Here is a 16,695-nt window from a genome sequence, read left to right as displayed (position 1 = left end):
GGCAAGACAACAGATTCTCCCCTAGAGTCTTCAGAAATGAATGCAGCTGTGCTAACTCCTTGATTTTAGCCCAGTGAGACCAGTTTCAGATCAGAACTGTCACATAAGAAATTTGAGTTGTTTCAAGCCACTGAATTTATGGTAACTTGTAACAGCAAAAATAGGAAACTAGCATATACCTCTAAAAGTCTTGGTGCCCATGCGTTCCACATCTGAGAGGACCACCTTGCTTTCGGGCCCCTGAGTTTGCCTTGGAGGCTCTGTCCCTATACAACGTTGAGTGAGTTGGTATCCCAGAACTCTTGATTAACACATGTGGTTGGCTGGCAGCCAGGGAAAAGTCAATATTGGGGGCCGAATTCTTCCTGAATGGAGTAAGGAGGCCTGTTTCAGCTCAGAGGTGAAAAATCTTGGCTGGATTAGCCCAGTAAATTCTCAAGATGCCTGGCAAGAGTCCTGGATTGTGGCATTCTCTCACCAATGTAAAAGCTTGAGCCTCTGAATGAATGGACGCCCCCTCCAGGGTAGCCAGTTCAGGGAAACTGGGGAGATACCTTAACACCTTCCTGGGCTGACTTAATTCCTGGTTTCCTTTTGAGTGAATGGAGGTGGGCTAGGAAAGATGGGGCTCTAAAAGTAGAAGAGTCGCACAGAGATCTGCAGACTCAGAGGGGCCCACAGGCATTTGCTGCAGTCACCTCATTGCACAGATGAGGGGGCTTGTCTGAGGTCACATTAGCAGATTAGCGCAGCCCATTTCCCTTTGTGTGACTTGGCAAAGAGAAAAATCGCCTATTAGTTTTTCCAGTGGAAGAGAATCCCAGAGCGGTCTGAGTGGGTGAGGAATCTTGATAGAGCGATGTTGGGGAAAGTTCAGGAACTTGGAGGAGAACAGCAGGGGAGGGGGCAGCGCTGAGCGCGGAAGGATGGAGGGAGTGGGGCCCCCCGTCTGCCTCAACTCTGTTCTCATCATTTTGAGCTTGTATTTAAGCACGCTGGGGGGCTGACCTGGGGGCCTCTCACTCGCAGCTTCCTCCGGTGCCTCCCAGGGCGGCTCTCCCGGGTCTCCCCTATTTGGCCGGCTCGGCCAGCTGGGCCCGGCGTTCGGGGCGGGGCCGGAGGAGCGCGGGGGTGGGAGTCCCGGAGGAAGATGCACCGAGCGGGCTGCGAGGCCGCGGGGCATGCGGGAGGCGGAGGGGTGGGGACCGGAGTGGGGACCGGGGTGGGCAGCGCCCTCCCGCTCTGGCCCATTCCACACCCCGCCGAAAGCGGACACTGTCAGCTGAATCACTCCCCTTTTAGGAGGAGGGAGGGGAAAAAGGTGTCTAGCTCCTTCTGTTTAAAAAAGCACAGGGAGATCGCGGGCAGCTTTGCAGTCGCTGCCTTCTCGCGCCTGGACCATGCACCCCTGCATCTTCCTGCTGGGCCACAGGCGAGCACTTGATTTCTGGAGCTGAGTGCTAAAACTTTTTTGACTTTTCTTCTCCCCAACATCTGAATCATGCCATGTGCCCAGAGGAGCTGGCTTGCAAACCTTTCCGTGGTGGCTCAGCTCCTTAACTTTGGGGCGCTTTGCTATGGGAGACAGCCTCAGCCAGGCCCGGTTCGCTTCCCGGACAGGAGGCAAGGTTAGTGACTCTTCTTTATTTCTTTTTAAAACAGTGGCGGTAAGACTTGCGGGAACTTTGTTGCTCCCCTTTCCCTTCCCCCACCCGGCAGAACTGAACTCTGCAAAGCCATTTGGCTGCGTTGTAAGGAAATCTGGGCTGGGAGCTCAGGAGCCTAGGCTTTCTCAGAATTCAGTGCTTAAGGTGATGAGTCCTTCGTTCTTATAGAAAGGCGAGTACCTCACTCTCTCTTTTACAGGGATGACACTGCGGTCTTTGAAAGACCCTAGAGTTAGCTGGTAACTTTTTCTCTTTTGTTTCCTCTTTGAATGCTGTACTGTTTGGATCCCCTATTTTTCAGACTCTAAACATGGAAAATTATTTTTTTTTTAAATGCTAACTGGCTACTGGCAGTCATTGCAGTGTTTCTAGTTAGTTTTAAACCTCTGGTTAGGAAAGGGGAAATGTGATTCTTCCCCCCTACTGAGCAGGCTTGGCTGTGTTTTGGTTTCCTGGAAAGATTTAGAGTTGTGTTTTTAAAAGAATAGTCCTTTTGGGGAAACTATACCTCCGTAAGGGCTCACTTTTTCCTGTCCTGTCTCGCTGACCACAGCTGGCTGCTTCTGTTTATGAATTTCTGAACTCATGTTATTGTAGAAAGCATTGGAAGCGTTCTGGTGGACAATTTGTTGTTGTTTTTATTCTTTTAAGCCTAACAGTCAGCAGTTTATTGGACTTGGAAGGGTCAGAGGCACCTTCATGTTTGGTGGGGGATTCATTGTACCTCTGGGGGTAAACAGTCCTAGCAGCAGCAATGGCCCGCGTGGCACTCTGTGTCAGCCCATCCGATCACTGGCAATAGCCTTCCAGGGTGCAGGTACCAGTGTTGCTGTCCCTGCTGTACAGATGAGGATGCTGCAGCTTGGAGAGCTTATGAGGCCAGCTAATGTAGAGCAGGGTTTTGAGCCCAGGTAGTCTGACCTTTAGAATCATGCAGCACTGTCCTGTAGCAATAATAGGGACACACACACACACATACACGCATATACACACACACGCATGCACACGCACATAGAGCACTGGGTTAGCATCCACTAAGTCCTGTGTTTGCTGACTGTGCTGAAGCCTTGGGAAGTGTCCTCCATGGCTTTCTGACATCCCTTTAATTCCCAAGGCCACTCGGGTGATAAACATCACCAGCCTGTCCTTGTTTAGGATTTCTAAGCAGGGTTTTCTGCCCATGTTGTAAAATTCAAATATTGCTGGACAACTCATCTGCTGTGGCTTCAAGACGTCTCAGAAGCAAGTCCTTCTCTTTGCTTTACTTGGAAAGCTGGAGCCAGCAAACACTGGGGTTAGATGTCAGTCAGCCAGCACTCACTTGTGTAAACGGTCCAGATACAATCTCCCACCCCCAAGTTTAAAATAGCAGGGCTTGTTGTTCTTTGAAAAACAGTTCCTTTGTGAAAAGTCTCCCTTCTGGGGCAGCACAAACAAAGCCTGCAAGCACTTCCCAGAGCATTTGGAGATGATTTCGTTCAAAGACACACATTCTCCTGGGTTGGTTTTCAGCTCTGCTCCACATCTTTGTAAGGGAATTCAGCTTGGTGTGAAGCAGACACCACTAGGCCATGGTTTTTGCTCTCTGGAAAGTGAGATATGATTATTTTCCCTAGTCACCTCTATCTAGAGCTATGTGCTGAGAGTATCCACTGTTCAAAAAAACCTATAAAGTGCTCCAAGCTTATTGGTGATATATATATTTATTTAGGTTTAAAAATAATTTGAGGTTTTTTTTTTTTTTTTGAGACCGAGTCTTGCTCTGTCTCTCAGGCTGGAGTGCGGTGGTGCGATCTCAGCTTACTGCAACCTCTGCCTCCCGGGTTCAAGTGATTCTCCTGCCTCAGCCTCCCGAGTACCTGGGATTACAGACATGTGCCACCATGCCTGGCTAATTTTTGTATTTTTAGTACAGACGATGTTTCACCATGTTGGCCAGGCTGTCTCCAACTCCCGACCTCAGGTGATCTGCCCACCTTGGCCTCTTAAAGTGCTGGGATTACAGGTGTGATCTACTGTACTCAGCCAATAATTTCAGTTTTTAAAAGCATTTCACCAACCACAATCAATTCCCTAGTGGATTTGCAAATAATCCACATTTGGTGCAAAGGAGAAATTTCTAAGCAGACTTACATTTAGAATTAAGAGGGAGAGTCAGAAAGAGGGAGGAAGGGATGGATGAGGACAAACCACTAGAGAATGAAATTCTAAGACTATCTGGGATTAGGATGGCCTGGGTTTTTCCCTCCAAATGACCTGCCTACAGCCTCACAAATAACCAATCTCCTTAGACTTCCATTTCCACTTTGATAGCATTTTTGAATGCATTCAAATCCTGAATGTTTAAACTTGCAAATTGCTTCAGAGATCATCTCACCCATTCTTATTTTTGAAATACGTATTTTTTTTTAATAGAGATGAGGTCTAGCTATGTTGTCCAGACTGATCTTGAACTCCTGGCCTTAAGCCATTCTCCCACTTCAGCCTTCCCAAATGCTGTGATTACAGGAATGAGCCACCATGCCTGGCCCCCATTTTTAGTTTTATGGATAAGGAATGGGAGGTCTAGGGCATCAGTTAGTCAACACACATGATTGAGCACCTAATAAATGCCCCTTCACGAGGAGGGTAAAGGGAATTGCATAGGGTTCCACGGTTGGAAACAGATTCAGACACTACATAACCTTTTAGGTTCCTTCTAGTTCTAAGAGTTGGGCTAAGTCAGGATTTTAGTTGTTGGAAGGAGTATGGAGATAAATCCAGTCCTTTCTGGGACTAGAAACATAGAAACAGGCTATTTGACTAACTGCCCAGTATTCTTTCCGCATTGCTCAGTTGTGATATAGGAATGTGCTGTGACTTACACAGGATTTCTTGGTTCACAACCAAGTATCAGAACAACGGGAAATATTAATCTTGCACACTATATACTGTGTGTCTTCTACACCCAATCATATCCCCTTAGGTTTGTTTACCCCTGTGCTGTTTACAAAGTGCCAGACTGTTCCAGTCTCTTTTGCTCCTGACATCTCTGTGAAATCAACAGGACAGGCACTTTATTCCATATTAGAGATGAACTCCAGGCTTGTGCAAGAAACAGAGGGAATGTTGCAGTGTTTTCAGATAAGAGTTTTAATTATTTATGTATTCTGTTAAAAAAATTCTGCAAGGAGGAAAGGATTTCAGCTATTTTCTTAATGTAAGAAGAGAGTTCACAGATTTGATATTTTGTGTTGATTATAATAATCTATATAGTTAGCACATTAGTTGTCATAAAGTTTATGAGCAATTCCAACCTTCTGTGGCATACTTTATAATTTTGAGGAGACCAACACAGTTCTTCACAACATTCCAACATGTGTAAATTTCTATAATAAAAATAGCGTTGCAAGGTTACAGTTATCTTACATGGAAGATAATTATGAAAATAAACCTCTATTACAGGAATTTCATAATCTTTTTTTTTAGAAAGGGATCTGAGAAATTCAATTCTCTCTAAGATAGAAATAAATATAAAGAATAAGTACAGATAATGCTCGCTTTGGAAGCACATATACTAACATTGAACTGATACAGAGAAGATTAGCGTGGCCCCTGCTCAAGGATGACATGCAAATCTGTGAAGTGTTCCATTAAAAAGAAAAAAGAATAGGCCGGCGTGGTGGCTCATGCCTGTAATCCCAGCACTTTGGGAGGCCGAGGCGAGTGGATAAACTGAGGTCAGGAATTCGAGACCAGCCTGGCCAACACAGTGAAACCCCATCTCTACTAAAAATACAAAAATCAGCCAGGTGTGGCGGTGCACGCCTTTAGTCCCAACTACTCAGGAGGCTGAGGCAGGAAAATCTCATTAACCCTGGAGGCGGTGAGCCCCCAAGATCGTGCCAGCCTGGGCAACAGAGCAGGACTCTGTCTCAAAAAAAAAATGAATAACTACTATAGATTTAGCCTAAACTGTATAAGACTAGTAGGTAAATATTCTCTTACCTCTGTCCTTTCTAAGCTGAGGGTAAAAGATGCCTTGTTTTGTGTTTTCAAAAGTGCTTGTGCCAACAGCGTTTAATTGAGTTTCTCATGAAGTACCATTGAAACTTGTGGACTGAGGCTTTAAATATAATTTTAAACAAGACAAATCAAAGTATTCGGAGCTTATAATATTTCTACAAACTCTTGTATAGACTGTGATGTAATTTTCATGTATCTCAGCCTCTGGCCCTCCGAACCCCACACCTTATTGACAACCCGCCTTGACATCTGTGCTGGGTAACAGACCCTGGAGATGCACACAGTGAGGGCAGAGCTTAGGACTGTGTGCTCTGGGATCAGATTGCCCAGGAACAAATCCTCATCCCTCACTGTTGTCACTTTACAGAGATGGAAGTAGAGCCCCAGATGAGGGATACAGTTAATAATGCTTACCCAGAGAACTGTGAGGATTAGATAAGTCCAAGCCGGCATACTCTTAATGTAGTACTTGACCATAGAAATGATACAAATTAGGAGCTATTATTATTTCTTGACACCTATTTCTCCATCCCTGTCATATCTCCTCTGAGTTCTGCTTTCATTGGCCAAGATTATAGCTAACAAATCTGCCAAACTAATCTTAGCTTACAGAGAGGAGGCTAAGGTGAGTGTGGGCTTCTCTCCTGTCTCTGCTTGGAGGTTACACATGTTTATGTCCACAGTGATCCCTGGTAGCCAAGTTTCTACCTTTAAAACCAACAATGCTAATGTTTAGCTAATGAATGTTATTTGTCAAGCACAATTTTAAATCTATTAAATATATTAATACATTGGAGCCTCACTCCCAGCCTAGGAGGTAGATGCTATTATTATTATGCCCATTGTACAGTTGAGGTAGCTGAGCTTGGGTCACCAACACAAACCACACTTTGTAAGTGACCCCTGATTTCCATCCACACCTATGGGCTGCCATGGCTTAGCTGCCTCCTATGCAATTAGATCAGGAGGGAAAACCGATCTTATCCCTCATCGCTTTGCCCGACAAAGAGGCAATTACTAAGTCCATTGATTGCTAAGCAAATTGAGGTGTAAAGAGGTGAAGCGCTTCTTGTCTGGTCAGATCACGGTCCCTGGGAGCAGTGTTATTACCTCTAACCCTGCTACACTCTTTGCCAAGAGCAGCTGCTTTTCTTTATTTGCTAATGAAGTGTGGTGGCTAGAGCATGGTTTTGAAATAGGAGGCACAGCGTTTCAATCCAAGGAATGTTATATAACGTGGCATAGTGACTTCTACATTCAGTTTCCTTATCTATGAAATGGGGATAACAACTGAATCTCTATCACAGGGTTGTTGTGAGTATTGAAGGAGGAAAGACTTATGGTACCTGGCTCATAGCAAGTGCTCATGAAACACTTACTATAATTATCATCATATTATTCTACAGCCAACTTAAATTGGCTCTCTTAAAAATTCACTAGATGAAAAGCAACTGGGTCAAAATTTATGTTTGTTTGCTCTTTTATTTATTGGGCAATAGGTGCTAGGGCATAGGCAAACTTTAGTCTTTCACTTTATACTTTCAAAAATCATATTTAAATCTGTGAGATATATCTTCAGAGGCAGTTTCTATAAGGGTTATTTTAAGTCAGAATATTTATGAGAAGAAAATGTTGTTTTCTGGATAAATTGAGATAACTCCTAGATTAAGTTTGCTTCCTCCACACTCTGCCCGTTCCAGTTCTTCTAACTCAGATCTGGGATTACTGCTTCTCTGCTGGATGGCCTGGATGGCAGAATACCAAGCCTGCCATTTAAGGCTGCCTCCACCCTGGCCTGCTTTTTCTCACATCCTTGCCTCCTGCTAACATTCCTGTGGATCTGTCACTCCAAACTCATTTTGCTTTCCTATTGCCTGAGAAGACCTCGAGCTCTACTCTAGCTGCCCCCTCTCCATCTCCAGCAGTCTCAGTCAAGGGATGCCTCTTCCAAGGTGAATTCTTCCCTCAGGATGCAGCCAGCCGTAATGGGCACAGTCAGCAGGACATCGGGAGTGACCAGTGCCAGACTGCCTTGTGTCATGGGGCACTGGCATGCCTTACTTATCTTGTCTACTGGATATTCTATATAGTTCTCTCACAAGCCAGCACAGCACTCTCCAGTGAAATCCTTCTAACCTATTTATTTTTAATTGGGAAAAGCAACACAGGAACTACACATTTTAAAAGGAAAAACCACACCCCAAATCTCATCATCATAAAAATCTTCACTCTTACCCATTATTTCAAAGGCTTTGTTCATATGCATATATATTAATATATCTCACAGTTGCAATTATAGTAGAGATGCAATTATACATTTATTGCCCCATTATTATATCCTATCGTTTCCATATTTCTACAAAATTGCCACAATTATTTTGATATATCAACTCACATAAAAATTTAGAGTAATTTTTTAATAATGTAAGATTGATTTAGAATCTTACTTGCTGGTTTCTGTGTCATGACAACCTAAATTTTATTATAGTTGTTTTCTAAGTATAGCAAATAAGATATTTTCAGCTCTTTTCAGAGTTTTTCAATAGGTTTTAGCTCATTTGACTTGGAAGAGTGAAACATTTTATTCAGAATTCATTTTTTAAAATGTAGTTGCTTTTCGTTCGTGCTCCCCTTAAATCAGTCAATCTGGCTTTTTGAAAAAAATAATCTGCTAGAAAAGATGCTTATTTTTCTGTTTTGATGGAGATGCAGAGACTTGCCTGTGTAACAGGGTATTCAAATGGCACTCTTTCTTTTGTCTCAGTTTCTGCCAAGACCTTAAGTCTGAGAAGAAAAAAAAAAGAAGATTAATTTTCCACGCATACTTAAAGAGAAATTTTAGACCATGTGTGTGGGACTTGCAGAGTGATGCTGTGATTCTAATTCCTTCACTCTCCTAGTATGCACGTGAGGAGAGGCTTAAAGGGCAGTGGAGAGATTTCAGAGAGAGAATTCCTTCAGGAGAGATGAGAGTGCCAGGGCATTCATTCCCCCTACTGTGCCCCAACTCAAGGCAAGTGAAGGGACAGCTAGAGATCTTGAGGGTTTGCTATGGGCTTGGGGAGCATGGCCACTAGCATTTTAGCCTTAAAATACTGATAGGAAAAAGACTGCCTGGAATGATGTTTGGTGACAGAGCTGACCAAAAGCACGGCGAGGAGTGGCTTGATTTTCATGACGTGGGATGGGGGTGAAGGGGATGTCAGGGATCATGGTTGCTTCTTGTGAGCCAGATTTGGACCTCATGGAAGGCAACAAGATGTGGATCATCTTGAAAAGATGCCAAAGAGGATGCCCTGCAGGGGTGACATGGTTTCAGTAAAGGGGTAGAAGATAGGAAGGCAGTGGGCAGCCAGTTGGAGGAGGAATTGTCCACACTGAGGGACTTGAAGGGAGCAGAGGTTTCCCAGTGGACACAGAGCTTCTCTTAATAGAAGGCGCCAGTCAGCATGTGGACACTGACTACATACAGGGCACCATTGCTAGATGACACCGTTGCTATACCCAGCTGAATAAGATATTTTCTGCCCCTAACTCCCTTCGCTGTTTGAGCCCTGGAGGAGCCAGAGGCATCACTGTGAGTAGCAGAGGAGAAGAGCAGCGATAGGGAAATACTATGGGAGCTGACTGCATCCGCCTCACCCACCCACAGTTTTTCTCTTTGGTAGGTCTAGATTTGGAAGGTCCTCCAATACTAGATTGGAGCAGACATTTCTTAGGGAGTGAGTGGGCAGGAGAGAGCACTGAGTCAGTTATACACCTCAGTTCATGGCACACTAGTATCATGAATTTACGAAAAAGCTTTTCTTGTTATATATGTTTATGCATTTTTGTTCCCACTCCCTACTCCAATTCTTCCCCATGGAAAACCATTTTAATGGGTTCCATATGTATTTCTTGTTCCAGTGTGTTCTGGAAAACTTTGTATTATTGTTTTAGTGTGTGTGTATTTTCCATGAATGTAAATAGCTCTGCATTAGCTTGTTTTATTTCTTGTTTTTCATGGAGCATTGCTGTGAAGATTTGCCCATGTTGCCATGTGGTCTGTTGTACCTAGCTGCTGCAGTGGGAAGTAGTGGGTCTGGGCTTCTTACACCTAAAAATGGAGACCACTTGTTAGTACCTGAGAGTGAAAACTCTGTGTTCTGCGCCATATTTCATCCAAGGCAGAGAAGAATGATTCCACAAGGGGTTTGGAGGTAGTTGCCTGGACAAAAAAAAAAAAAAAAAAAAAAAAAAAAAAAAGCTCTTTTATAATTTTAGCCCATCAAGTCCAGTTATTTTAATTAACTGATACATCAACATATAAGAACTGAGCACCTGTGATGTTCAAGATTCTGGCAGATTTGGGGTTAAATCATATAATAAAAGGCAATACAAAATAAAGCCATTCTGGGAGGTACAGAAAGTAAGGGCATGAGTGTTCAGGGAAAGGAGAGAGAAGTTTAGCCAGGGACACTAGGAGAATAAAGAGGAAGGATTTGAGTTGAGACTTGAATGCTTAAACAGGATTTTGATAGAATGCAAAAGACATTCTATTTGGGGAAGTTACATGAGCAAAGTAAAGCAAGATCCAATGATGGTGAGCATTTTTTCATGTGTTTTTTGGCTGCATAAATGTCTTCTTTTGAGAAGTGTCTGTTCATGTCCTTCGCCCACTTTTTGATGGGGTTGTTTGTTTTTTTCTTGTAAATTTGTTGGAGTTCATTGTAGATTCTGGATATTAGCCCTTTGTCAGATGAGTAGGTTGCGAAAATTTTCTCCCATTTTGTAGGTTGCCTGTTCACTCTGATGGTAGTTTCTTTTGCTGTGCAGAAGCTCTTGAGTTTAATTAGATCCCATTTGTCAATTTTGGCTTTTGTTGCCATTGCTTTTGGTGTTTTAGACATGAAGTCCTTGCCCATGCCTATGTCCTGAATGGTAATGCCTAGGTTTTCTTCTAGGGTTTTTATGGTTTTAGGTCTAACATTTAAGTCTTTAATCCATCTTGAATTGATTTTTGTATAAGGTGTAAGGAAGGGATCCAGTTTCAGCTTTCTACATATGGCTAGCCAGTTTTCCCAGCACCATTCAGAGAAATGCAAATCAAAACCACAATGAGATACCATCTCACACCAGTTAGAATGGCAATCATTAAAAAGTCAGGAAACAACAGGTGCTGGAGAGGATGTGGAGACACAGGAACACTTTTACACTGTTGGTGGGACTGTAAACTAGTTCAGCCCTTGTGGAAGTCAGTGTGGCGATTCCTCAGGGATCTAGAACTAGAAATTCCATTCGACCCAGCCATCCCATTACTGGGTATATACCCAAAGGACTATAAATCATGCTGCTATAAAGACACATGCACACGTATGTTTATTGCGGCATTATTCACAATAGCAAAGACTTGGAACCAACCCAAATGTCCAACAATGATAGTGATAGACTGGATTAAGAAAATGTGGCACATATACACCATGGAATACTATGCAGCCATAAAAAATGATGAGTTCACGTCCTTTGTAGGGACATGGATGAAATTGGAAATCATCATTCTCAGTAAACTATCGCAAGAACAAAAAACCAAACACCGCATATTCTCACTCATAGGTGGGAATTGAACAATGAGAACACATGGACACAGGAAGGGGAACATCACACTCTGGGGACTGTTGTGGGGTGGGGGGAGGGGGGAGGGATAGCATTGGAAGATATACCTAATGCTAGATGACGAGTTGGTGGGTGCAGCGCACCAGCATGGCACATGTATACATATGTAACTTACCTGCACATTGCGCACATGTACCATAAAACCTAAAGTATAATAATAATAATAATAATAATAATAAAAACTAAGTGAGATTAAAAATAAAAAAAAAAAAAAAAAAAAAAATTGACTCATAGTTCAGCATGGCTGGGGAGGCCTCAAAAAAAAAAAAAAAAAAAAAAAAGAAATATTATTTTGGGGGAAAAAGCCCCCATTTTGTGTTAATTTTTCTGATCCTTTGACAAATATGTTTATTATTCTTTTAAGCAAGTTGGGCACCATTTTACATAAAATTATAGCTTAAATGAGAGCCTTATGATTGAAAGAGACTTTGCATAAAAAAAGCAATTACTTATTTGTCAATGTTAAACTTAGATGCAGTGTTTAGAACTTAAACTGTGAAGTTTAAGTTGAATTATGAGTAATGAATACAGAATATTTTGGAATTAACAATTAGCCTACTGAATAAAGCTGCTTCCTGAATACAAAAAAAAAAAAAAAAAAAAGCAAGATCCAAAGTGCAAAACTACAACTGAGAGGTGACAAGTAGAAGGTTTTTGTTTGTTTGTTTGTTTTTTCAAAATATTAGTATATCTTACTAAATAGTTATTGGTTTTGGGAGGCCAAGGTGGGTGGATCACCTGAGGTCAGGAGTTCAAGACCAGCCTGACCAACATGGAGAAACCCCATCTCTACGAAAAATACAAAATTAGCCGGGCATGGTGGTGCATGCCTGTAATCCCAGCTACTTAGGAGGCTGAGGTAGGAGAATCACCTGAACCTGGGAGGCGGAGGTTGCAGTGAGCCGAGATCATGCCATTGCACTCCAGCCTGGGCAACAAGTGCAAAACTCCATCTCAAAAAACAATACAAAACAAAACAAAACAAAACAAAAAAGAAGTGTAATCCAGAGTGATGATAAATCCCCTCCTAGGTAGATCCTTTGTTATTCTCAAACATCAAAATAAGGAGGTAGTGGTAGGGAGGCAAATTTGAGTAGGTCAGAATGTGTATGTGTTCTCGTGTGGGGAAGGATCAAGGCTTCCAGTCTCGCATTTTTAAAGTGGCAGTTTTTATGTTTTGAGCCAATGCCTCAGATCCTGATATATCTCCTTATATGCATTTGGTAAATATTTTTTTAAAACCCAGCTTCTTTTATGCACTCTTTGCTACATTATGGAACACTCTTATGCTGTAATTGGTGTGAGGTTTGTCAGCATGCATATGATGAGTTCTCCATGATTTTGTGTTTTTTTTCCCTCTAATCTGACTTTAACAGGAAGTTCTTCATGTGTTGAAGCACCTTATAATCCACAGTGAAGCTCTGTGATTTGTCTTACTGAACTCTAGACTTGAAAATATTCCTGTTCCTCATTCAGATCTTGCCCCTTTTCTAACAGTACCCCTCACGGATTAATTTCCATCTTAATGTGTCTCTGGTAAAACACCTGATATCATGTCACTGAGGAGCAGGCACTAGGTAAATTTGAGTTGTTCTGGGAATTTAATGTTAACAGTATTTGTGTGATGGAAAGGATCTCTAAACTTCAAGTCAACAGTGGGATTTTGTAATTAAAAAGCTAGCGGCTGGGCATGGTAGCTCACACCTGTAATCCCAGCACTTTGGAAGGGCGAGGCAGGTGGATCACCTGAGGTCGGGAGTTCAAGACCAACCTGACCAACATGGAGAAACCCTCTCTCTACTTAAAAAAAATACAAAATTAGCCAGGCGTTGTGGCACATGCCTGTAATCCCAGCTACTCAGGAGGTTGAGGCAGGAGAATTGCTTGAACCCAATGAGGAGGAGGTTGCATTGAGCCCGGATCATGCCATTGCACTCCAGCCTGGGAAACAAGAGCAAAACTCCATTTCAAAAAAAAAAAAAGCTAGCATCCAAGTTCCAAACGAAAGTGGCTTTGCCTTACTACCAATCTCTCTCACTGTTCTTCCATTTCTCCTTTTCTTTCAGAGCATTTTATCAAGGGCCTGCCAGAATACCACGTGGTGGGTCCAGTCCGAGTAGATGCCAGTGGGCATTTTTTGTCATATGGCTTGCACTATCCCATCACGAGCAGCAGGAGGAAGAGAGATTTGGATGGCTCAGAGGACTGGGTGTACTACAGAATTTCTCACGAGGAGAAGGACCTGTTTTTTAACTTGACAGTCAATCAAGGATTTCTTTCCAATAGCTACATCATGGAGAAGAGATATGGGAACCTCTCCCGTGTTAAGATGATGGCTTCCTCCGCCTCCCTCTGCCATCTCAGTGGCACAGTTCTACAGCAGGGCACCAGAGTTGGGACGGCAGCCCTCAGTGCCTGCCATGGACTGGTGAGTGCGGGCTCTGGCATCTCCTTCCTCTGCCCTGGCCCCTAGAGTCTCAGCTGGTAGACCTACTACCAACAGGTTCACAGATGCACTGACATATGGGAGTTGAGCCCCTGTGATGTGATGATCCTGGCCTCCAAAGGGGTTGGCGAGAAAGTATTTAATAAACAAAAGAGATCGACTTGAGAGATACAAAGAGTAAGGGCACTGAGGGTTCAGAGGACGCAGACAGAACTCCAACCAGCAACATCAGGGTGGTGTTGGAGGGGGAAGAAGAGGGAGGATTTGAGTTTGGTTTTCAGCCTCTGAGGCAGCTCTGAGGCAGCTCTGAGGCAACTGACTGGCTGGACAGCATATTTTGAATGAGCAGAACCTAGATTTGGACTGAGAATTTATGAATAATGATGGTGATAGAAGCTGCTGTGATGTAATAGTTGACTCTGTGTGCTTCATAATTAGACTTCACGAGGGAACCTCGGGCAGTCAGTTGATCCCTTTGTGCCTCTGTTTTCTCATCTGTAAAATGGAGATAATAGTAGTACCTGCCTCATGGAGCAAGGTTTGGCAAACTATGAACCATAGGCCAAATGTGGCCTGCCTCTTGTTTTTATAAATAAAGTTTTATTGAAAAGCAGATATGCAGTGTGTTTACAGATTGTCTATGGCTGTTTTCAAACTGCAACAACAGAGCTGAGTAGTTGGGGTAGTTACTGTATGGCTGAAGAACCGCACAATATTTGCTGTCTGGTCTTTCAGAAAAAGGTTATTGACACTTTTAATTGTGAGGAGTGTTTAATAAATCATGAACACTCAATGAGTATTGGCTTCTGTTATTATATTTTATTATTCGAATATGCCAGGCACTGGAATATGTGGTTTACTATGTGGTTTATGTACATTGTCCACTTTGCCTTGTTTTAGCAGATGAGGCAGTTTGGAGATACTGAATAAATTCACTGTGCAAGTTACTTTGGGTTCAAGTCTTTCTATCATACGCTATATCTCAAAATGCAGCAACAGTGACGGCCCCACCAGCAACTGCAGGGCAAACAGTGCTCAGGAATTCTGTTGAGATTTTTTGAGTTGTATGTTTAGGGAGTGAGTGACTGCAGGGGAAGGAATCCCAGAGTCTCGAAGGTGGTTATGGAGGAGTCCATGTTTTTGGCCTTGGTCCCTGTGCCAGGGCTGGTTTGCCAAGCAAAACTTCTAGTGGCATTGGCATTCCTACAAAAGGCACTTGTTCCAAATCCTCCCATTGTTACTGCCATTTTGCTAAGAATTTCTGTACTTTGTAATTTAGGGCTCTGTTTATGTTGTGTCTCTGGAGTTTGGCTTTGCTAGAATACTGTGAGAAAGTTCAGTAAAACATTATCCAGCGGTTTAAGTTTTCCAGAGGACCCCTGGGGATGAATTGCTTTGTACAATAAATGGAAAGTCTTGCTTTGCCTCTTTCTGTAAATTTGGATTTTCATATTAGGTATTTATCATTTCCTCCTAATTAGCTCATAGCAGAAAATCAAGAATGGTGAATGGTTTTCTATTTTTCTTTTCCTCTTCTCTCTGGGCCTCATCAGGGGCTTCATTGAGCTGCAGAACATTTCCCAGCTCCATGGCTGTCATCCTCTAGGCTTGCTCTGGACTCACATCACATCTCCCCTTTGCAATCCTGGCTCTCATTCCTGTGAGACAACCCTGGAAGCATTATGGCACCTGATCCTCTATGGCCAGAACTGAAGAAAGAGCCCCTGATGACGAAACATTATCCTGCTCATTAAACATGAGCACCTTTCCATGGGATGGAGCAGTATGGTCTGTGGACCTGCAGAATCAACATCACATTGAATGGGAGCTTATTACAAAGACAAACCCATGGGCTGCACTTCAGACCTAGTGCGTTAGAATCTCGGGGGAATGGGCAAAAATGTCTCTGTGTGTGTTTAGCTGCTTTATTGAGATATAATTCACATATATACAATTAACCCACTTAAAGTTTACAGCTAAATGGCTTTAAATGTGTTCAGAGTTCTGCAGCCGTCACCATAAATTTTAGAATATTTTTATTAGCCCACAAAGAAACCTATATCCCTTTGCAGTCACTTACCCATTCCCCCATTCCTCCACTCCTAGGGAACCACTAATCTACATTTAGTTTCTATAGATTTGCTTGTCTGAAACCTTTGTTTTAATTAGCTCTCCAGGAGATTCTGATGCCCACTGAAGTTGGAGAGGCCCTGGACTAGAGTAGTCGTTCTTAACCCTGGCTCAACATTAAGACTAGCTGGCCAGCTTTAAAATGGAGCCATGCCCCTACCCCACAGCCTAGATGTTTTGATTTTATTGGTCTGAGAGTAGAGTCCGGGCATCAGCATTTTTTAAAGCTCACCAGGAGATTCTAAATTGCAGTCAGTGTTGCCAACTACTGGATTAGCATAAGTGGGTGTTAATAGGTGGTATTGGCCAATGTTACTCTAAAGTACCAGATCTCCCCAGGTGATTCTAATGAGCAACCAGGGGTGCAACCACTGCTGTAAATTGCTCCCTATTTTCATCTTGTGCTTTCTAAGGGAAATTGCATATTGTTTAGCATTATCCTAGGCTTGGGAATAGAATACTAGGACCCTTTCAATTTCAAATGTCCCTAAGGAGCAGGAGTACTACCATGTAGGCATTTTCAGATTCAGATTTCAGATTCATACGAAGTTCAGAAGCACAAAGTGTTAGTTAAGATGATGGGAAATTTTCACATCCAGATCAGTGAATGATTTTGCCAGAAGAAACATTCTACTGGGAGGATTATTTTGGAACCTTTTACACAAAATTGGATGTTTAATGGATGGTTATTAAAAAAAAAAGGCACCCAAAGCCAAATGAGTTTCTTTCCTTTCTGTGTGTGCACTACTTGACCGGATTCAAGTTCGTTTGCTTGTGTGCCAAAATTTGCCAGTG

General features: G+C 42.8%; 1 protein-coding gene and 1 non-coding gene across 3 annotated transcripts in view; both read left to right on the top strand.

The window, feature by feature from the left end:
- The first annotated feature begins 806 nt into the window (after positions 1-806).
- Positions 807-16,695, top strand: part of ADAMTS12 (ADAM metallopeptidase with thrombospondin type 1 motif 12) — a 381,409-nt gene continuing 365,520 nt past the window's right edge. Inside the window, exons 1-3 of one of the 2 annotated variants that reach the window (XM_054489130.1) lie at positions 807-838; positions 1,349-1,628; positions 13,391-13,752. In XM_054489130.1, the coding sequence (XP_054345105.1) occupies positions 1,502-1,628; positions 13,391-13,752 (489 nt within the window). In that variant the 5' untranslated portion in view covers positions 807-838; positions 1,349-1,501. Of the gene's footprint in view, positions 839-1,222; positions 1,629-13,390; positions 13,753-16,695 lie in introns of those variants that run through there. The other variant, XM_054489129.2, reaches the window with a different exon arrangement.
- Positions 5,200-5,306, top strand: LOC129037644 (U6 spliceosomal RNA). The gene has a single exon (XR_008502884.1). It is a non-coding gene; the product is annotated as a U6 spliceosomal RNA (small nuclear RNA).

This window comes from Pongo pygmaeus, chromosome 4 (assembly GCF_028885625.2).
Source record: "Pongo pygmaeus isolate AG05252 chromosome 4, NHGRI_mPonPyg2-v2.0_pri, whole genome shotgun sequence".
Classification (NCBI taxonomy): domain Eukaryota; kingdom Metazoa; phylum Chordata; class Mammalia; order Primates; family Hominidae; genus Pongo; species Pongo pygmaeus.
This window is presented reverse-complemented; position numbering and strand designations above follow the sequence as displayed.